The sequence below is a fragment of the Drosophila serrata genome, unplaced genomic scaffold (assembly GCF_035046125.1).
Source record: "Drosophila serrata isolate PLE 108 unplaced genomic scaffold, ASM3504612v1 contig_233, whole genome shotgun sequence".
Taxonomy (NCBI): domain Eukaryota; kingdom Metazoa; phylum Arthropoda; class Insecta; order Diptera; family Drosophilidae; genus Drosophila; species Drosophila serrata.
The window spans coordinates 511799-535519 of NW_028257131.1; the positions used below are offsets into that span (position 1 = coordinate 511799).

General features: G+C 39.0%; 1 protein-coding gene across 1 annotated transcript in view; it reads right to left on the bottom strand.

The window, feature by feature from the left end:
• Positions 1 to 20722, bottom strand: part of Dscam3 (Down syndrome cell adhesion molecule 3) — a 35161-nt gene extending 14439 nt beyond the window's left edge. Inside the window, exons 1-12 of the mRNA XM_020957338.2 lie at positions 20645 to 20722; positions 18657 to 18816; positions 12189 to 12478; positions 10842 to 11070; positions 7769 to 7911; positions 5607 to 5768; positions 5143 to 5292; positions 4883 to 5003; positions 3471 to 3588; positions 2861 to 3084; positions 467 to 594; positions 241 to 341 (exon numbers count right to left, since the gene is read on the bottom strand). Coding sequence (XP_020812997.2) covers positions 241 to 341; positions 467 to 594; positions 2861 to 3084; positions 3471 to 3588; positions 4883 to 5003; positions 5143 to 5292; positions 5607 to 5768; positions 7769 to 7911; positions 10842 to 11070; positions 12189 to 12228 — 1416 coding nt within the window. The 5' untranslated portion in view covers positions 12229 to 12478; positions 18657 to 18816; positions 20645 to 20722. The remainder of the gene's footprint in view (positions 1 to 240; positions 342 to 466; positions 595 to 2860; positions 3085 to 3470; positions 3589 to 4882; positions 5004 to 5142; positions 5293 to 5606; positions 5769 to 7768; positions 7912 to 10841; positions 11071 to 12188; positions 12479 to 18656; positions 18817 to 20644) is intronic.
• Between the last annotated feature and the right edge of the window lie 2999 nt (positions 20723 to 23721).

Consider the following 23721-nt stretch of genomic DNA (forward strand, 5'->3'; position numbering starts at 1 on the left):
TATGTTTCATAACCATTAGTTTGTTTAACGAACAAATAAACATGTATAACAATTTAATATTCCACTCATTAAATATAATTTCAGTTTGATTATTATTCAATCATATTTTTAATTTTATATTTTTAAATTTTCGTAAAATTTCGTTAGGAAGTAGCCTCTTATTTTCGCCCAGTGTTTATTTGTGCGTTATAATAATGCATAATATGGCCAATAAAACATTTGAGAATGGCTTCTACTCACTTGCGGTGGCGGCGAGCCGCTGGCGGAGCACTTAAGCGATATTAATGGCCCGGGACGCACGTTCTGCTCAATGAAGGTGTAAATCAATTCTGGCACAGTGTCTGCAAAATAACGAGAAAATTGCGGAAACGGGGTTGAGATGGTTTGGGGCAGGGTGGTTAACGAGGCCCTGATAGATGCCAAAAACTCCGCCACATAAACTATGCACATCGACATGTCAACTCACCGCCCAGCTTCAGTTCAGCCATCGCCTGGGCACTGGCCCGCTGGTTCTCCACGAGACACTGATAGACACCGCGGTCGCGTCGTCCAACGTTCTGCACCAGGAGCGAGCTCTTCGACAGGAAGCGTATGCTGCCAGGACGACCCAGGGACGTCATGGGTTAACAGGAAGCCGGTCCGGGGTAGTGGAGCCACGTGATGGGGGGCGCAGGGCAAACACAGGACAAAGAATACAGGATGGAAAAAGTGTTAAAAATGCCGAGCTTGGCAAAGTAAACTTCAACTGCTGAAAACTGACAACGTTGCGGAAAAATGAAAGCGGGTCCCACAATTTGCCATAAACTCACACCGTCGCAGTTTCAAATACATACATATGTACTGGGAAAAATACTTTTAGGGGTAATTTTTGTTTTTAATTTTAATGTTTAATGTTATATAATTTATTGTTTTTCATCTGAAACTTTTCGAAAAACCAATATTTAATGTCCTTTTTTTTAAAGTCTGATTATAGATATTACACATCTACTAGTGATACAAATACTATTACTAGGAGTTTCCTAATGTTTTTGATAACATTTAAGATACTTTTTTAATATTTAACATTATATTAATTTCCATAAATTTCAAAATTTCTTTAATATTTCTTTATATTCAGAAAAAATAATAATTTCTCACCTACTATTGTTTTAAATAGTCTCTGAGGTAAGGTAACATCATTAAATATTTTTTGTTCTTTCCTTATTTGTATTATAAATGAAAAATAGTGATTTTTCTTTAATAAACGTTTTGGAAGGAAAACAAAATTTTATAAAGTTATAAATAATTTATAACCTATATTAAATTCATATAATATAAATATATTAAGCATCAATAAAGACTTAACTTGTCCTACAAAAAATCGCTTCTGCTCAACATAATCTTAATATATATTTTCTTCAAGTGTCGATGATATTTCTCTGTTTGAATGCTCCTCGTAGCCTTTTGTTCGCTCAAGCGAGATTTGTTATTTATTTTATTAGCATAAGCATAAAAATTTCTGCTTGATTTGTAATGCTGATTTGCTCGGTCTCCCATCTCCCATTTCCCATGCCGCATTCTCCATTCGCATTTCGCATTTCGCATGCTTGTCCTTCGGGCCACATTTCCTTGGCCAACAGCTGGCCGTCGCACAAACACCAGCCCATATACTCGTTTATATTTACATATGTAGATACGGCCATTGGTATATATGTACATATGTGCGTGCCAGCGTATATATATGGCCAAAACATATATAGAGAATGTTTGTTTTTGCAGGCCGGATTGTTTGCCAGCTGCTACTGTACAAATTTTGCGTGTGAACTTAGTTTGCCTTCGGTTTTGCTTTGGCCCCGTATTATGCTGATTTCGTGTAATTTGCATTAAATTATCAAGATGCGTCCTGGGCCATTCAGGCGAAAATATGCACAAAGCAAAAGGATTCCCCGAGGCCTAGTCCAGCTCTGGGATTTTCATATATATTACTTTGAGTATGCTCGCAGGCGGTATCTTAATTAAAAACAATATAGCACACCTAACGATTCAAAGGAGGCCATCAACTAATTGCACTCGAATATTGTAAAAGCAATCAGCACAAAACTATCCACAAAATATTCATTCAAATGCATTATCAATGCCAAACAATCGGGGTCTTTTGGGCACTGACCTTACACTCAATCTGGGACTCTTTTTTCTTTTATCAGGACCAAGCCGGGCAAAGCTTTTAAACAATCAACTGAAACGAACTCAACCGCATGTTGAACGTTCGTTAAAAGGGTCAAAAAATACATGGAATGCCTGCATAAATACAGAAATACAAAAATCGTTCCCTCACTCGCTCGTTGCCAGCCACGTTCATCAATAGTAATAATAATAACAATGGCAATAAAACATTTTCGCCAGACGAAATACCCTAACAACAGCGTAGCGTAATCTATGGATTTTTTTACCCCCGAACTCTGTGTTGTTTCTCTCCTTTTTTTTAATATTTTCGGTAGGTCGGAAGGCTTTTCGCAACTGGCGAAACTGATAAAAATCGAAATCGGCTATACAATGTTGCATGTCTGTCTGTCTGTCGGCCTGCCAGCCTGTTGTTCCTATTTCAACCCAATCCCCCGTCCGAATTCCCATTCGCAATCCCAGTTCCACAGTGAAAAAATAAGTCTTCAATGATGATGGATGGGGATGTTAATTGATGGTGTTTTAAAAACATTTTAAATATTTTCAGACTGTTGTTAAATGGAAATTCTTGCATGCCTTTGGAGTTAATCAAGTTCTCTCTGGCTTTCTATATAATATATGTATATGACTAACTTTGCTTTGGGTTTCTTCCTGTGCAACCCCATTCTAGCTACGTTTTTCGACTCTAGGCTATACTTACTTATCCCTGCCGGTGGTGAGTGCATTATTCGCCTGCAGCGGCTTGCCATTGTGCAACCAGTCGATGGCATCGATCGCTGAACCCGTTGTCGTACAATTGAAATTTGCCGTTCCGCCCGAATTGACAATTTGAACTTGCGGCAATATATGCACGGACACATACGAATTGACACTGAGGCGTATTTCGATGCGCTGTTCCCCGAACTGATTCGATGCCTGGCAAATCTGCAACGAGAGTGCGGGCAGTTAGAGCCAGTTGTTAGTCTTTTTTCCGTCCATGCTTAAATTCCCCAAGGCTCCAGGCAATACAGTTGAACTTGCATGTGAAAGGATTAAATTTTAGTTTATCTCAAGTACAATTATGGGAGAAACTTGTAGTTTAAGGACCTTATTGTATGAGTTTAAATTATAAATATCAATTAAACTCAGTCTGACATTTGAACATTTAGTTTGGGAATGACTAAGATTTTTGCAGCCTACAACTTTAACTCCAACTTGGTCTTCTTTTAACAAAGTTCACCCTATCCAAGCTCTACTGTACAGTGCTCCGGGGTAGTGCATATATCCAGATATACGGATTGCCGGCGGTTGGCTGTTTGACGCTTACTTACCCACTTGCCCGCATCGCGTTCGTCAGCATTTTTGATGAGCAGCAGTGTTCGCGAAAGTATCACTCGCTGTGACGAGGGTATGGGATAGAGGGCCGCCGAGTCGGAAACGCGATACCAGCTATAAATCAGAGAGCATACATATATACATACAAATATATGGAAGGAAAGGTTCGTTGGCAACTGGTAGAGCTTTTCGGTTTAAGGCACAAACTCTTTATTGATTTACAGAGGCTGCATCAGTTACAAAATCTCACTAAAGTCAGTACATAAAGCGAACAATGTATCTTTATGCAAAAACTTTTACTATCCTCGCAGGAATATTTATACTAGCAAAAAGTATCATAATCACTTCAAAACACAGCTTTATAGCATTATTATTATACAAGTATAACCCATCATTAACTTTCAATCCCAATAACCAGTGTATATAACTAACGAAAATATTACTCATACGCACAGTTATACGCAAAACTTTTCTCTCTTATTGATTCAAACTTGGGTTAACTGTTTAGCAAACAAAAACTAGAAACTCAATCAATTGCAGAATCACACACGAAATCAATAAATGCCAGTTAGCTTATTTTGTTATGCCAGCCACGCTTAAACTTTTGCTGAAAACAAAATTATCGCCTTTCCTAAGCATTTATTGTAATCAGTTTGGGGAAAATTCCCACCCCAAGTGTAATATTTCAGACACTTTGCCTGTCTGGCCCCAAACGTTTATGTTTTCCCACCGACAACTTTTGCTCTCTGCATGTTTGTCCTCCGTTTTTGTTTTTCAAGCTGTCTGCGTCCTTGTCGCGAATATGTCCCTGTGTATATATACAGATATATACGAATTTACGTGGGTAAGTGAGAGGCGCTTCAAGTGTTTAGAACTGCATGAAATTTTAATAAGCTGTGCTAAGTGAAACAGACTGTTAAATTGTGCTACCCTATAGAGAGCCACCATGTTTACTGCTTTATTTTGCTAATTATCTGTGAAGGCCTCACATCATGGGGTTACTTGATATGTGTTATTGGCCCAACTTTCTCGGTCTGAAATGGCTTTTTATTGTTTGGCTTTTGTAAGCCGATCCGATTTTCACTGGGTAAACAAGATGATTAAGTTGAGTTGGGTGTGCGGATTGGCTTTCTGACCCCTATTAGTTTGTTTTTCCACCACGGCCAGACAACCCCATTGCTATTAGCACAGCGACTCCTCCGTGGAGTCACCTAATTAGCACTAAAACAGCAGTCCCTAATATGCAATAAAGTCAGCCTCCCCAGGCAAACATTCGAATGCACTTAAGGGCTGTCTATAATCTCCGACCCGGAAGCTCGTGATGTTATTTTATTGCCAACTGCGTAGATACTTAGATACAGATACAGCCTAGCTACGCCTACTCGTGCCCGGAACTTGGTTAACTCACGTAAATATGGGAAAGGGATTGCCCTGAATGTTGCAGGGCAGGTGAACATCGTTGCCACGCTCCACGTGAATCTCCATCACCGGTTTTTGGGTGGTTCGAGGAGCCAGATTCTTGCTCAGTTCTGTGAATAAGAGGGAAAATGTAAAGCCAATTTGATAACTTTTCAATTATATAGTAAAGGGAAAAGTCTATAAAAATAATGTAGACCAAGTGATAAGTTGAAAAACACCTTAAATCTATGAAATTCCTCTCGAGCTTACCTTTAACCTGCAGCATTACCGCGTCGCTGCGCTGCCGCTCGCCGTTGAGCGTATTGGTAACCAGGCAGCTGAACTTCATCAGTCCATCCTCGGTGCGCACAGAGCGCACATAAAGATCCCCGGAGGCGGCTAGGACCACATAGCGACCCGCTGTTGGGAAAATCATAAACTCAGGTCACACAACTGACAATTGCAGAGCAAGAGGAAAATCAAAGCGCACTAGAGCGCCCGGACCCCGCTGCGTATAAGCAACGTTTTCCAATAAATGTCATCCGCCCCGTTGCCGCACCCTCACGTTCGCCTCTTGGAGCTTGAACTGCAGAAAAACTGCAACTTCATTGCTGTTCAAGCAACAAAAATGAATCGTGTGCACATAAATTTCAGCAACCGATAAACTCTCTCCACCGGCCCACCATTTGTTCGCGTCCCCGTATGTGGATCTGTTAAAATGTGGCAACACTCACCTACATCCGACAGATCCGGCAGCAGTATCTCCTCGCCGCGATGCCAACTGGCCACGCGCACATAGGGCCTCACATACTCCGGGATGGCGCACTTAATCAACGCCGAATTTCCCAAATAGACTTCGGTGTTTTCCACGTGCACATGGAATTGACGACGCACCACTAAAAGAGCGAATGGCCAGCAAGAAAAGCGAGAAAGAAAAACATGAAACAAGAGTAGTAACAAACACGGATGATGAGGGAACTTATATTATTTACTAAAAAAAAAAATATTTTATATACTGGAGGCTTAATCTACAAGGTTCTTTACAACTATTTATAATGTTTTCTCTGATTCAATTATAGGTTAGCTTAGCTTCAGTTCTTATCTGAAAACATGTTCAAAGTAGTGTTAATTTATACTTATTAATAATATTTTATGATTCAAATATAGGAAAGCTTAGCTTCAGTTCTTATCTGAAATATGTTCTAACTGCTCCTAATTAAGTATATACTCTCAGGTTTCCTGTTACCTATTCTATTGACCGCTGCTGTGCCTACAGGGGGTCCTCTGATTCAGGGAGGAATATAGGAAAAGTCAACAAACAGTGCTGTCTGCCCGTTGGTGCAAACTGCGCATACAGATGAGCGCATAAAACGCTTTTGGGCAAAAGAATCGCAGCCCCTTTGGAGCTGGCATCCGATGGCGACACTGTCGACAGGGAACAACACCGAGCGGCCCAATAAACGGGACACAATACGGAATGGCTGGCATTTAAATGAATGAAATTGCTTGAAATTACATGCAAAACGGAAGTTGAAGAGCAGCCAAAATACTCAAAGGAAGAAGCACCACAGTACAGGAGCATGAGAGCAGGGAAGGCATAAAAAAAGAGTGACACGACTGATGCACATGGAAAATGCAAAGTGTAAATATTGAATGAGATTTTAAGCGACTATCATGCAACGTTGGTTTTTCCTCGTTGCGAAAGGAAGAGAGCCTGCTGGCGGGTACTCTGTGTTTATTTAAGGCCCGGGCTCTGCAAATACAGCCGACGTGCCCCGTTTTCGAGGTCAAGCATTAAGGGGCCCGAGCAAACAGGGAGAGTGCATAAAATAATTAACTTAATTTCAGAGCCCCGAGCAAGTTGCAGAGCCGCGCCAAGTTTTGTTGTTGCATCGATCACAGCGTCCAAGCGCAAGCCCGAGGGCTGGCAGGAAGCTCACAGGATATTAATGTTATATGAAGTGGAATAGAAGGACGAAAAGTAAGAAAAAGTGGCGCACAGGTGACATCCCAGGGGCTGCCAGCAAGCGGAATCGTAAAGAATGCCAGCACAGCGAACGTGAGCAGCTTCAAAATGTTGTCAACATAATGCGGCACTATCTCTCTCTTCTCGCTAAAAGTGTTGGCAACTGGGAGTATTTCTAAATAAATCTGGGAGAGTATAATATCAGCAAAGCATCATGTTTTTAAATCACTTTAAAAGTACAGAAAAAACAATGTTTTTTTTTAGGCAAATAATAGAAAATCGAGATAGGAATGCATCATGTTTTTAAATACACCCCAAAGTACTTTTATGCAAATAATAGTAAATTGAGAGGTATATAATGCCAAAATAAAGCACAGTGTTTATGAGTCACTTTAAGTCTATTCAGAAACCAATGTATTTTTAGACAAATAATAATAAAGTATTGAAGGATTAGTCTTATAATTCATTAGTAACAATTTAGGGCTTTTATATTCTTTTGGGGCTGCTAATGAAGTTTATGTCTTTTGTTAAATTCATATTTTATTTCAAATCTGAAGATAAAAAGAAGAATATAAAACAATTACTTAGATAAGACCAAGACTTAATTTAATATTTAATCAAAAGGACCTCTGTGACTCCTTTCTGCTAAGGTAATTATAGATTCCTTATTAAATTATTACCATTTATATTACGTTGAAAAGTCTTTGTTGCTTTCTTAAAATGTGAGTGCTTCTTGTCTTGGACCAATTTTAGTTACCATAGCAAGTTGGCAACACTTTCTTTCTTCGCCTCGAATACCGTTAATGGGGGGCAGCGCATTCCACGCTCAGCTACTTTGGCTGCTCACACTCGGAGCAGGAGCACTCGCACTCACACTCATACTCATACCCTTACTCATAGTTGTACTAGTTCGTAGTACATTACACTCACCTGCCTGCACCTGAACGTTCCTGCTGAGTATGGTGCCCGCCTCGTTGCTCGCCCGGCATCTGTAGGTGGCCTCGTGCACATCCGTGCGATAATATTGCGCCAAAAACGGCGGGAAGTGCAGGGTGCCGTTGCCAGATATTTTCCTGAAAAGCACAAAAGCGAACGGCAAAATGCAATATTTTAGTGGGCACATTCTTTTCTTAGGTTTTCCCTACCCCTCGCTCCCTACATATTTATTTATTTATTTGCATTTGGGGATGGCTGAACGTGGAGCACACAAAAATTTGCTCCACAAAAGCGACAGCAAAGTGGCTGCCATTTGCTGGCGAGTATTTTTATAGCACCAAGCAAGTACATGGGGCGCAAAGTGTGAATTTACATAAAAATGCAATAAGCTTAATGCCGCTTGTATGCATGTTGAACCCAAATGATGCACAACTACCTAAGCTCTTATGCAGTTTCAATGTTGAGAAACTCTTACCTTAACTCTCTATATATCAAAGCAGATGAACAAATTGTATATAAAATCAATAACTTAATCTCTGAAGTCAAAATGCTTAAATTTTCTATGACAAAAGTTGGTATGTTGTCATGTTCTATGGCTTGTTCTTCTACCCCTAACATGAGTTGCCAAACAAAACGCAACTTAAAGCCTCCCGCAGGGCTTTAATGCATTTGATTAGCTCCGTGGCTCTGGAGCAGCCCGAAAACCCATCAACCTTCCATCACATAAGTCATACATGCCGCCGGAGTAGCTTCAGTCCACAATCCAACCTCTGCTCTCAACTCATCCTCTCTGCACTCCAGTGGCAGACGCAGTTCCTGAGTGCAGTTGCATTCTCGTGTCCGCTAATCATCTCAACTGCAGCTGCAGTTTGGTCTAACAAGCTATGACGACAGCGATGGGAGCACTCGAAAAAAAATATAGACTCAAAACTAGGACAGCAAATAAATTAAATCTTTCAGAGATGCTAAAGAATAAAGCATACTTTATCTGACAGTTCTTAGACTTTCCTTAACCTTCTTATACATTATAGAGAACACCCATATATTTCTACCCATCTTTTGTTGCAGTGCAGCTGGTTGGGACTTCGGCTTGACTTCTCCTGATGTGGCGCACTGAATCCTGATGATGCCTGGGACAACAAGCGGCGGGCAGCATATACCAAAAAAGGGAAAACTTCATCAAGCGCTGTTTTCAAAAATGTTTAAGTGCCAGCAATTTGTTTACGTCTATTGCGTTTGCCTGGGGGGGGCAAAAAAGAGAGAGATCTGCCTGACTCCGGATTCCGTGCTCCCTGTCCGCTGTCCGCTGTCCGTGTGTCCATCAGTTTTTGCAGCAGATAAGTACACGTCCTATATAGTCGTCACTTGAACTCAACTATGCTCTTTAGTAGCTTAAAATAAATTTTTGTTTCATTTCTATGCAGTAGTATGTAGTAGCAGTGCCGTCGCAACCGGATTTTCTGTACATTCTATTTTTTTCGGCTCTGCCAGACTGACAGTCGTCGACGTACATGCACATGGAATCCTCGGGCTTATGGACGTGTATGTGTGCCAGATCACGTATTTGAAATGACATTTCATTTTGCGAAACATAAAAATTCTTTTAGTAAATTTGTTGCCATATATATGGAGAGAGTTGTGCCGTGGGTCTATACATTTTTATGCCCGTATTTATTTTCGGGTCGTGCTGCCATAGGAAGTGCGCTATTTTTACGATTTATCTCCTTTGTTTGTTTGTTCTTACTGTCACTGCTCTTGCCACACATATGTAAATGTGTATATTTGTTTATTATTTTTTTCGCATTATATAATCGTTTAAGGGATGGGACGGTAGAATGGATCAGCAAAAGTTTGCTACAAAAAGCTCTAAGCCAAACAAAGCGGTAGTCAATAAAAAGTACGTGTGTAAAGTGCGTTAATTGCGTTGAGTAGTTACTAATGGATCCCAGGCAAAAATAACCGCAAATTAAAGTCCTATTTGCCGGAGCAACTAATGTACACTCGCCTTGATTAATGCCAGACGTGTGTGAGCATCCTGCATTCAACTTGTCATCCGGCAAAGGATGCGTTTTTTAATATGTTAAATGCTCTCGCACACAACTCACAAACAGACAAAATAGATAGAAAATGCTACCAGGAGAATGTCAACAGTTGGAGATGAAATAATAGGACCACGAAAGTTGTATTCATCAAGAGATTAATCTATAAATAAATATAAATAGTTTATATATAGCATTCCTAGTACCATTTCTTTAATAGTTAAGAAATGCTTCTTATTTTCCTGTTAATATCAGAATTTACTACCTTCTTGTGCTATTTCTGCAACGCCTGCTGTCTGTGTATGAGAACTGCTGTCTTTGCAACTTGGTTGCATTACTTTTGTGTAATTTCTTTGGCCTTTTGAGGCAACAAACAAAAAGCGCATCTTTTGTCTGCCTCCCCCGCAGTGTTGTTGTTGCTGCCAGCAAAGCATTTCCATTGAAATTTGTGGCCACAAAGAAGGAAAGGGCGGAAAACGGCTAAATGGGAAAATGGGAATGGGGTGGCGTTCATCTGTTAACATTGATTTTCACAGCTTTCCTCGCCGGTGTCTTTTTGCACCACATCAATTGGGAAGAAGCTGTGCGTCAGGGAATAACTTTAATGCCGCTGGCAAAAACTGAAGCCACAGCAATGTGACTTCCAAAACCGCCGACAGGAAGCCAAACGACACATACTTATGGCCACAACTCTCAACACTTTATGTACACTCGAGAAAATATTCAAAGGGAAAGTAGGAAGACTATAAAACCAAATAACAAAATGTTACATAGTTATGTTGAACTTTCTTATTAAGAAGCATTATGAAACTGTTGAGGAAGTATAAATTGTTCACAGAAATATAGTTCAAATCAATTTGTGTAGCTCATGTCTCAAGGTTTCTAATCCCTTAAACATAATAAGTGTTGTTATATATATAGTATATCATTTTCCCTCAGTGCATTAACGACATCCGCTTATTATAACCCAAGCCCATTGCTGTGGGACTGGAGGCGCACCGCAGGATTGCAAAAGTGCTGGGACTTACCTGAGGCCCGGCACCTGGGTGGCCAGCGATCCGTCGCGCAGCACCCAGGACACGAGGGGCGGCGGACTGCCGTGGGCGGTGCAGGTCACCTGGGCGCCGGTATCATTGCCGAAGAGCAGGCGCGGTGCTGGCTCCAGCAGGAATGTGGGCACCCGTAAGCCGCTTGTGGCCAGGATGGGGGTCGGCAGGCCCGCCAGCAGTACCAGGAGCGACGCTCCCAAAAGCAGCGCTGAAAATAGAGAGGGTGCCATGCGGCAGGTTAATTACCAACAATGTCGCTATGTACATAGTTTGTATAAAACTTTAATGCCGCCACAGCTGCCGGCAGTCCCTCTCTATGTGTGTGTGTTTCGAGGACCTCGAGTGCAACTCATAAATGCGGTTAATTTGGATCCGCCAGCGTGAGCTCTTGGTTCGGTTTCAGTTTCGGATTCAGTTCGGGATTCGCAGTCGCATTTAGGCAGCACTTGACTGCTGAGCCCGACCACTTGGGTGGGGGATTAGAGGCTGCAGGTTGTTGCAACATCACATTTGATATATTTATGAATATATGCATATATACATATATATTATATAGTCAGGCAGTGTGTGCAGTTTGTTTGCCAACAGTTGCCAGGACTTGCAGCTGCTGTGGCTAGCAACAATAATAATAATAATAATAATAATAATAATAACGCTATCAAGTTGGTTACAATCATACTCTTACGACTTAGAGATACCGAAAAATATTGTATAACCTTTTTAATATAAAAAAATTTTAAATATAAAATTGTATATAAAAATATATATATGTATTTTACAAAGTATAAAGTTGGCAAATTCTGTATAAATTTAAATGGTAAATGATTACGGTCATAAATATAAGTAAATACAAGTATTTGTGATTATTTGACAAATGCATTTAAATAAAAAAACTACGGATTTAATTTATAATTTTTTTATTCATTTTTTTTTATTTGATAAACCAATAATACAATACAATACTAACCTTAGCCTATTTCAATTTCGAGTCAATCATACATTAACTGTTTTTGTAACATAATATCTCATTTTGATAGTAGTTGTATTCCAAATTAGATATTATAATATAAAAGCAGTATATACATATTACTTAAATAGATAAATACGTCTTTTGTTTTTTTTTTATTATTTATAATACCAATTCAACAAGATTCAACTATTGCAGTAGTCAAATTAAATAAAATCTAGGCATTCAAAAACTAAATAAAAATGAATGTTATAAATACATTATACAAATGTTAATTCCTTAAGAATTAAATGTGATCGCTATTTAAATAGAACTTTTTAAGATCTTTAAGAACTAGGTATCCCTGTTTTGAGACTCACCTTTGGCCATGTCTAGACAAGGAAACTCTAATAAACTCATTTCGTTGCATGAAAATTCAATGTGTGGCCTGCAGAAAATTAAGTTTAGTTTCGTTTATTTTTCCAGCAGCTTCGTGTATCCCAGCTTGTTTATTTTTCCAATATGAATATATATATACACACATATATATGTATATATATATGTATATGCAACTCCTTCTACGTGGCTTTCCAGATGTTTGGCTTTTGTCTAAGACCCCTCTTTGTTTTTACTTGGAAATTTTCAGTCGTTTCAGATGTTGCTCAGCCACCTGAAATGCATGGAAAAGGGAAAACAGCAGTTTAATATACATATGCATTATAAAAATATTTTCCTTTTCATTGTTTTGCCTGCCAAAAATGTAAAAGTGTGCATTTTCAAAGGCCAAATAAGTTAGTTTAGCAATTAAATGATGGAAAAGTCGGTAAGGGAAAAAGTCGAGTTAAAATAAATACGCTTAAATGAGTTGCTTTATATCAGTTCTCGCATTTGTTTAGTTTTGTAAAGTTGCTAATTTGATGAGTGTTTAAATTGTTACAAAAATAATGGGGGAATAAATATAAAGTACACCTAAGGGATCTGGGATTTAGTACTTAAAGCTATCATTAGAGAGTAAAACCACGTTGAAAATAGATATATATATATATATTAAACTTTACAAGCTGCGTTCAGCTTAGTTCAACATTTTCACAATTCGTAAGACTTAATGCCCGAAAATTCCGCTTTCATTTCAATATTTGCATGTCAAGTTCAAATCATTTCCGACGTAAAGGTTATGGGGCTTTCAGCGATTCGCATTTGGAGCTGCGCAAACAATCCATGCGAGAATTACAACAATACGAGACACAGAATTCTGAATACCGAGTACACAAAGTGCTATATAAATATGCCAAAACTCGACAACACACGCCGACAGAGGCGAGAAATCAACATGAGTCCTCCGCATCGGGAGGTTTCTATGCCAGGACTTCCCCCGAAACAGAAACACAGACGGAGAGACACATCCCTTTTATCCCATTCGAAACGAGGACTCACAGAAACCGAGAGCAATCCGGCGTTTGCATTGCCGTAGAGCCCTTGGTAAATACATTTAACGAGTATTTATGAGCGAACATACGAAATGAATGACTTTTGCCATCATTAAATTTTATTTGGAATGACTTGGGCCAAGTTTCCCCCACACACAAGCGCACCGACTACAATGAGGAAGACATAAACATGTTTTGAGGTCGAGAAGCAGGAGTTCAACAGCCGGGGCCCAAAAAAAAAGAAATAATAAAAAAAACGAAGCCCAGCAGAATCCTTTCCCGCCCATCTGGATTTTCTCGTTTCCTTAGACAGCCGGGCACTTAGCTTAGCGACTAAATAAACATCATCATGACACCCATTACACACAATCGACAGGCGTGGGATCGTACACGAGAGGAATGTAGCTTAAATTCTGAATAAAATTCCAGCTTCATCGAAATTAAGATTTAATAAATAATTAGTAAAGAAAATGTAAACTTTAAATTAAACATTAAAGCTCTAACTAAAGCTAAGATAATATATCATCTATACTTTTGAAGCAAAATGCTCTTCAATCAAAGTCTTTAAAAATGTATTACTAAAACCCATAATTTAAAAAAGTAATCGGGTTTTAAAAATGTTTTTTTTTTCTCTGCACTTTTGACACTGCTATGGGCGAAGGACTATCGAGGGGGCGGCTGTGTGGACGCTGAGGGTCACATAGAGTTCCTTTTAATGTTTGCAACTTGACACCTTTTCAGCCGACACATATGGGCGGAGGGTAGCCGGCGCTGTTTGCATTTAATTGAGAATTTAAAATGATTTGTTTATTTTAGCAGCGTCTTTTGTTGGACGATTTGCCACGAGCAATTCGTTTCTTTGCTCAGCACTTGGACGATGGCGTCGTCCTTAGAGTGCCCGGGATAACCTGCGTGTGGGTGTTAGCTCGTTCATTTTTAATGAGTTTTTATTTTGCACGCCTTTGTGCCGTCTAACTGTCTGACTTGGGGGATTTTCCAGCGGATCTGCCGACGGGGCCAGCTTCAGCTGACAGGATACAGGCCACATCCTGCGTCCTCCGCACTCGCAAAGCGATTACTTTGGCCTCTGTGTGTGTCTGTGTCTGGTGTCATAACTGCTACATAGCTGTCGGCAAATTTGACACTAAATATGTGGACGCCGCTTTAGTTGTGTCACTCTGGATTAAATGGGCTTTTTGTAAATGCGTGTCCTTGTTGGGGCACGTTGATCTCTTGTTTATTTATTTCACCGTGATGTGTGGCCATGATTAAAATAGCTGTTTATTTGTTTTGATAATCCACTTGAGCGAAAATAATTTAAGGAATTTATACAATAAATAATCAGCAGTATTCAATTATATACACTTAATCAGATTTAACCTGTTAATAACTCAATTATAAAGCAATTTAATAAATTTAAAACGAACAAATAAATGTTAAATAAAATGTCTTAGATATATCCTTAAATACTTGAATGATTTCTTCTTGCTTTGCAAAGATGTCAGACTAAATCCGACTTCTGCTAAGCTCTCCATTGAGTAAGGTAGGTCTTTGGAGGCGTTCTTAAAATGTAAGCCGAAGGATGCTAAAATTTCCTTGTGCCTTCTCCTTCTCCTCATCCTCCAATTAGGTGATAAAAGGCTCCTTACTCTTCGCTCACTGAACTTATCCATTATCCATTTACGTACATTGGGTTCATCTCCAGCAAAGTGGAAACAATTTGGGACCAAGGCAATCAATCTTCTACATTGAAATGCCCGAAAAGAGGCTACTTCCCGGTGGATGCAGCTGGGCCATGCAATGGATACTCCCTGGGCGGCGAGTCCTTGGCTCAGCATTCACCTTGAGCTCACAAGTGCTGGTTCCTTTTTATTTTCTACCCAATATATTTCTCACCTTTTTCCCCGTTTTTGTTCAGCTCTGAAAGGCTTTAAGTGCGGAACGCCACAGCAAACAGCAAAAGCAATAGCGAAGGCAACAATTCAAAGGCAACATGGTCATGCCTTCATGTGTTGTAAAGGCAGCCGAGCGCAAATCACCCCTGATCCCAAATGCACTATGCGAAAAATGTATCTATTTCAATCTGAGTTGAACAACATTAGGAAAATATTCCCATAAAAGTAGCTTAATTAGCTATTTTAAAAATACTTTCCCAGACAAAAGATACAACTTCATATTAATCTTTGTTCAAAAACAAAAAGCATTATACGAATTTATAACAGTTAACAAGAAATTCTTAAAATTGTGGTGCACTAACTTATGAAAATTGGAAACAAAAATATATGTATTTTTCTTAGAGTTGTGTAGTTTTCCTTTAAGTTTAAATATTATGTGTAAGCTGAGATATTTTTGCCTCAGTGAAGCTCTCTCATCGGGGCTGAGGTTAAACGCTGCTGCATCCGCTGTTGCCACGCCCTCATCCGGTGGATGAACTGGGCGTGGGATTGGAAGTGAGTGGAGGACGGACGGACGGATGGACGGGTGGGTGGGGCTGGTGGCTCATAGGAGGTGGCATAAGGTGGTGCAGGCGTTAAGCAATATAATTTTTCTCGCTTTGAGACGGAGCTGTTGAATCGTTTTAATGCTCGTCACCTGCAATGTTTGTTTGCTTTTTGTTCTCGCATGCAAACGTTGTTGCACACAGTACATATTCGCAGCACTTTGGGGCGGATGTGTTTGCATTTAGCGCTGGTTGACAGCCTGGCAATTTATATGCCAGACATCCTGTTGCCACCCAAATAGGGTTTTCTTTTTAAAGGTTTTCTTAAAGCCCGGCAATTTCCTGTCGGCAGCACCCACTTCTGAACCCTTCGCCGGTTCCTAATGCGAAATGCTCCGAACAATGGATATCCATTTGCACTCCCCCGGCCTGAAGTGCAACTCTTTGGTTCGAGCCAACAAAGGGCTTGGCCGCAAGTCAAAGAGCATCCGTCGCGGGCCACGTACTCGTAAATGGCTAAATCCATTGCAAGGACTACGGCTGCGGCTACGGCTACGGCTACGGCTAGGACTACGGCTGGAAAACAAAACGGACACTGGAACAATGTACTCCCGACCTGGACAATAGATCAGGAGGTGCTGCAACGAAATGAGGCTAAGAATGCACTAGGAAAAAAACTCTACTCAGAATGCTTAAATTTATATAAAATAAGGATTCAATAAGATTAAAGTATATATGCATTTAATATATATAAATTATTAATATATGATGTTATAACATAACTTTTTTTAACGTTTATGTTAGCTTAAATATCTTACTATTTCATAGATATTTTATTCCCTACCAAAAACATTCTTTATTAAAGAAATAATTATATAAGGCTTTTAATTACATTTTTTTATATATTTCGAAGATTTTTCCCTATCTCTGTTTCTATTAGGATTAATGACGGCGAGGATGGGCCACCGGAAATGCAAAGGCGACGGGCCACCTAATAACATTTCGCTGTGCCGTGCCAGGACCAGGCATCTTTCGACCTATTCATATTGTTGCCGCACTCTTCACGTCCCCCTCCCCCTCTTCCGATTTCGCGTGTCCCAACAAATGTTTGGCCACCTTTTATATAACATCAATTCGGGCACAACAGAGAGCCTGTCTAGAAGGGCAACAAGAAAAATGAGGCACGGCAACAAAATGTAATGGGCGCGCATATTTTTTCTGCCATGGCAACTTTCCATTGTTCGGTGTCCCGCCGTTGCAGGGAGTCCCCTTGGGATCCGGATTCTCCAGATACATATATATCTGGACTAGGCGGGATAGGTGAGTCGGGGAGAGCCGGATCCGAGGCCAGCGGTTCGTTCAGAGATGCTGCATTGTCACATTGACAAACCTCCGAGCTTGCTGTGCTGCCCCTTTATCTTTGTTCGTGGCCCTCTGGCGTTTTCGAGTGCCTTTGTTTAGATGCTGTCGGTGCACAAGAAACACAGAAAAAAATATATATATCTAATCTAATTTATTTAAATACATTAACATTTTTAAACCTCCTTAAGACCCCAATTTAGTTTTATCTATTTTACAACACTTTTAGCATCATCAACATATATATTTGCATTGTACTTTTTACAAGGATAGGATTTTCAAATCATTACTGAAGATTAAGGAATAATTTTAAATGCCACTCTAAAATATAAATTACAATTTTCTTTAAAACGAAAACTGAGTGAAGGGTTAATTATATAGTAAAGTTTATATTTTTAAAGCACTCTTCATTTACAGAAAATATTTAGTATGAATGTTCGTAATTAGAGATTTCATTAGACACTTGATTAGATGATGATTTTTTGTTTAAACTCAAGGAATAAAAGCTTTTAGCTTTATATGTATTTTAAATATATATAAAATATCGCTTAAATCATCAATATATTTTACTTGTGCTTTTGTACTGTCGTGCCGCATGGGGCTCTTGTTATTATGAATAAAGTTGACTTGAGTGTATTGCGAGGACGTTGGCCATGGCGGTGACATCGCTCGCTGGTCTAACAAATAAATTTAATTGGTACAACAGCTCGCAACTCGGTCTGCTTCCAACTCTTTAAAATTTTCCGCCTGATAGCGGTTTAAGGTGTCAGATGAGGAAGTAATTTAGCGTTGGCAAGACACGCAGATGTAATGGGACCGCTAAATGCAGTCATAATGACAGCAAACGATTATGTCTTGAAGGAAGTTCAGTGGTCTGAATAAAAAAGGAAAAATGGAAAAGCTTCTATTCTTCTAAGTTTTTGTGGTAAAAAGTAACGAGAAATTTAAAGTAACGACCAAGCAAGTAAAAAGTGTGCAAGAAAAATGAAAACACTAAGAACAAATCTCTCAATTTATTGATTTAAAAAAATATGCTTTGTTGATTAATTTAATGTTAGAAATTAATAATATTATGTTATAAAAAGAGTAGAAACTAAAACTATTGACTAAGATAACACTTTAAGTGGCCTAAAAGTTAAATATCCTGAATAATCAAAAAGCCTTGGCAATGCCCACGACTAGCAAGGAAACGCAACCGAATCGAAAAGAATTTCCAATAAAATGTAAATTTTTTCCCCTTGACCACATTCCTTTTATCCTTTGAGAGAGCTCGCTATCTCGGCTAACTTTTTAAGATTGGCTTTGCAATCGCACCCGCTGCATACAAATATTTTCGAAGATTAAAATTTAATGGACACCCCACCCGACCAGGCCACCCAAATCCCCGATGGCCAGTCGAATTGGCAGCCTTGTGCAACATTTCCAGCTTATCTCCGGGCAATGCATAATTCAACAGCTTGTGGAAAACCAGAAGAAAGAGTCAAAAAGAGGAAACAAAAGTGCTGGAAAAAAGCATCGATGTTGTGCGATTTTCCAAACCGGCGGCAACTCAATTTGCTTAGACTAAAAATGCTACAAGAACACAAACACTGCGGAATCTGCGAATCATTCAGTGAAATTACCTCGTTATCTTGGCCACGTCCTGGATGCAGGATCCACCGCCAGCACCAGCAGCAGAAGCAGCACTTATATGGAGTTGTCTGGCATAGGATTGTGATTTTATTATTTTTGGCAGCTTGCCAGGAACACTAACACATATGTATGTCCGGCAGCTTACACATGCTAGATGGCGAAAAAAAATATATATTCACGCCATATTTTGCGGCTGCATTCAACAATTGCCAAAAGGTGGTCGGCAAAAAGCAGGAAAAATAACAAAAAACCGGAGAAAAAGGAAACGAATCGCGGCCATAAATTATACGCAGTGCATAGACGGTAAATTTTTATGGACTGTGACTAGGCAGCGATTCTGTGTTTCCTCCATCTCCATTTCATTTTTTTTCGAGGGGTTTCCCGATTTTTCCTAGCTTTTTCTCTGTCTCTCTTTTGGCCATTGTTGCGGCAATTTTATCGCACTTTGATAATCGCACGGCACATGCTTCACGGCACGTCAGCGCTGACAGCTCGGTGGCCATTCGATTCAATTTGCCGCTCCATAAATTCCCGCAAAAAGTCACCGCTACATTTGCATTTTTCCCACGACTCGCTGGGAAAATTGAAAATTTTCGAAGGTATTTTTCGCGACACTTTCTGTCTCTGTCTCTCTCTTTCTCTCTTTTTTTTTATTGGGTTCACTTGGCCGGCTCCAACCTTTTTTCACACTTTTCCATTAGCCAACATTCGGCCTGCTTAGCGCTCGAATTATTTCACCTTTTATTCAATTTACTTTATCCACTTGGCGCGGAGCGAGGGTCCTTTATTTTTGGGTTCGTGTGTTTGCTTTTGTATTTGCACCAGTAACTTCCGTTTCCGGTTCCGTAGGATGTTAGAACCCCTGTGCTAACAAAGCGTTTTCGGGGGCCAGCGAAAATCCACTTTTGTTACATTTTTTATGAACACATTCGTGCGGACAAATAACCCGTGAAGTCAGTAAAATCCACGATAAAACCAAACACCACTCACACTCGCACACACACCAGCACAGGCACTCCTCACACATGCGGGCGAACAAACAAAATGTCAGCTCACAAAATTGCGCTGCATAGTTTTAGGCTGTGGCAGCCACACAAAACTCGGAAACATTGATACGCACACAGAGAGAAAGAGTTTTTAAAGGGTTAAATTTGTGTTTAAATTTGTAATTTAAACTAAATATTTGAAATACCAAATTTAATTTTTATGCTGTCCATTTTCCAAATGAAGTAATTATATAAAAACAAGGAGGAAAATCCTTTAGTTGTAGTAATAAAGAACGAAGTTATTTTAAATGGGATATCTTTTAGCATTTAAAACTTTAACTATCTTTTGGATTTTAACCATGGCTTACACTTATTTTTTGTACCATTATTAAAAAGAAAACATTAAACGAAAATATAGGAAACGAAAGATATGTATTATAACAAATATTTCCCCATTTAGAAATAAAAGCCAATCAAATTAAATTTATTTTAAACATGATTAAAGAACACTATTATAGTTTATACAATTTGTATTCTGATATTTTTCTTGTAATTCTATTCAGTCGGTTATAAAAGGTTTTAAATTCCTTAGATTTCCCGTAGCTTAAAAACATTTTAACGACTTTATATGGTTTTAAGGAACATAAGAAGCTTTTCAGTATTTTGATTACAACAAACTAAGTTATATATAAACAAATTATTCAAATTTTTATTATCCTTAATATGCTACGTTGTAGATATATTTTTCTTTCCGTGTATTTATCCCTTTACGCCCACTCAAACACACACACACTGAGAGAGAGGCACATACATGTACTGGCCACTACTATCACCGATGGCACTACAGTCACTCCCCCAGGCAGCATCCATTAATGCTTTTTCCATTAAATCCCCAAATAGTGCCTAACACACACGCACACATACACACTAACACACAGACACATACGGCAACAACTATCCTGTGGTGCTTAACTAATACTAAGACACACTACCGATGGCAACAGTTGCCAATATATCCCGATTTCGTCCGCTTGACACGTCCAAACAGTTCGAAACGCCGGCAATGACTGAATCCTGAAATCGTCCTGCGCTGCCGGCATCGCTGCTGCGTCGCTGCAGCGCTGCCCTCGTCCTATCGCCTGGGCTTATCTCTGTCAGCGTAATCGTTCAACATAAACACACGCAGACATACACACCGCCTCCCCCAGCATTGATTCGCCCACCGCCCGCGGCCTGCCCCACCGGAGGAAGTTACTGCAACTGTTGCCACACGTGGCCCACAATCGAACGACGCTGACTGCGACGCTGGCGCTGCGTCGGCGTCATTGCCAGCGCATCCTTTGGCATTTCTCTTCTTGCTCTCGCAGGACTTTGACTCTCTTTGCTATCTGTCTAGCGGTATTCTACTGGGAAAAATAAAAAGAGAAGCGAGAGAGCAAAAAGAGTGTTCACTTGTTGTTGTTTTGTGGCTGTGTTGACATTCCTGTGAATGACTGAAAAGGACTGCCCCACACACAGACAAACACATACAGAGTTGTGAAATATTCATGGAAATAAGATTAAAAAATTAAATGTTGACACACAAAAGAAGTACAAAGTCAATGGGATAATTTTAAATGAAGGATATAGGAACAAATAAATCAATTTAAATACAAGCTACTGGAAATGAAAGCTATTGAAATTATAATTAATACAATTATTATACATATTAATAAATATAAATTTATATAAATCTTAGACTGAAAACTATATTTTCTAAGAAGATAATAAAGATTAATTCTAATATTGAATATTACTTAAGTTAGATATGAATTAAATTTATTACAAACACATTTTTAGACTAATCTTTTACCTTTTAAAAATTTTACATGGATATTCAATATGTATATTACTTATGTAATTTAAAGACAAAAATTATATTATTTCCCTTTGTGTTCCCATATTTTATGCAATGTCCAGAGCGAATTTGTCTCGATTTTGTAAGTTCATCAATATTTCACAGAACCATTCGAATTCCCTACGGGCCATCCAGAGAATATAAAGCAAAATGTGGTTTACAATTCTTTAGTCGGATTTTTGTGGAAAAAAAACTACAAATAAATACACACAAAACTTCTAACTCCTATATCATGTAGCTTTCCATTTGTATTTATTTCCGTTCATTCGCATTGAATGTTAAACCGCATTTGCAGCAATCCAACTGCATTGGGCCCTTCATCACCTCTGCGGCGACATGTGACATCATAAATCACGCCGAATGTCCGATGCACGAATGCCAGTTTGGCGCCAAAAGTTATGCTACATAAAGCATGGTACACATGCCAACAAAACCACCCAACGAACGAAGGAATGAGAGGAAAAAATAATAAAATAAAACCACCACCAACACTCGCACATTTTCCTTATTTTTCTTCATTTTACTACGCGACTTTTAGCGTAAACTGTCATTCAGTTTTGCGCTCACACACACTTTTTTGTTGTTGTTTATTCATTTGTTTACCCTTCATTTTTCCCAACACAAACACTCGGCGAAATATTGGCAAGCACGTGTTGCTTCCGCGCGGAAACTCTCTGTCGTCAACAAAATCAAGGCGCATGCGCGCTCTTACGATGAGGCACAGAGTGAGAGACAGAGAGAGCGAGTCCTGTGGCAGGACTTAAAAAAAGCTATCCAAAAATGTACATGACCTAGGGCAAACGGAAAGCGAACGAGCCAGCGCTTCGAATGCCACTTATTTAGACACAAATGCGTGCGAGTGAGGGCCCTCCAGGACTGCGGCCTGTCAAAGCGCATTATGATTTTCATATATCATGCCAAATGCGAACGGTTAGTCCGCCCTTCCCGCCGCCGTACATCATTATCGTCAAAAGGTGAAAGCTATTGTGTTGTTACCGCTCAGCCCCAGGAAAATGATGAATCAACTCAATTTTCCAACACCGCCGCAGGCAGGTCAGATTTTACACAGAAGGAAAGGTGTCGGTAAATGTCAATACAAATTTTTAAACTCATCTATGAAATCTTTAAATAATTAATAAAAATAACTAAGGTGCTTTTAGGAACCCTTAATAATTGATTAACTAATTTCATGTATAGCGATACAATTTCTGTAAACATTACCTTAGAATTATATGGAGCTTACCAATAAATATTTCGAAAACTTTTTACTTAAGCATTTGTTTTAAACATCTAATAAGAGGATATCCCTGGAACATATGTCACTTATCCTTAAACAGTTAATTAACTAATTAAAATCACCCCGATATATATTCAATTTCTGTAAATACAACCTTATAGTCAATGGGGATTACCAATAGATATTTACAAATTAAGAGAATATATATTACTGTAAACGAATTTATAATAAAGTCCTTTTCCTGAAGCCTATATATAATAGATAAACATAACTAAAAAGTTTTAACACATTTAAAATTTAAACTTCGGAAAACATTTCATTCGAATTATATGGGAATTTCCAATAAATATAAAACACATCCTTAAATTTTATATTATTTACTGAAGTAAGTGTTATTTATTGGATCCCAATTATGGTTATATTAACAAAACAATTAAGAACAAATTGATAATATCGCGATTGAAATGCTTGAGGAAAGCATTAAATAAAATGCCTGTTTACCAGATTATTTTTAAAATGTAAAATTGTATTAATAAAATTGTTGACAAAATAAAGCACTTAATAAATGTACAAATAAAAGAGATTTCTCTCTCTGTATTTACGGTTTAGCTGATAAATCATCACCGTGTGCCAAATGAAGTTGCATAACTCTATTTCCAGGCTAACATATTTGCCTTGTTATTAATATTTCTGCCAAGTGCCTGCTGGAGGTACATATGTCTCCCATTTATGCTCCTTACTGCTTAGCAGGGATATCAAGTATACGCACCGTGTTCGTTCAGTGGGTGGAAAATGCTTTGTAATTAAATTTAAAAGCGTTTCATGCAGCAGAGCTTAAGTGAATTATTAGCTGACACTCGTAAACAAGGATCCGGACACCAGTTTCCTTATCCTTAAATATAAATATATGTATGTGTGCTTTAACAAATGACTTG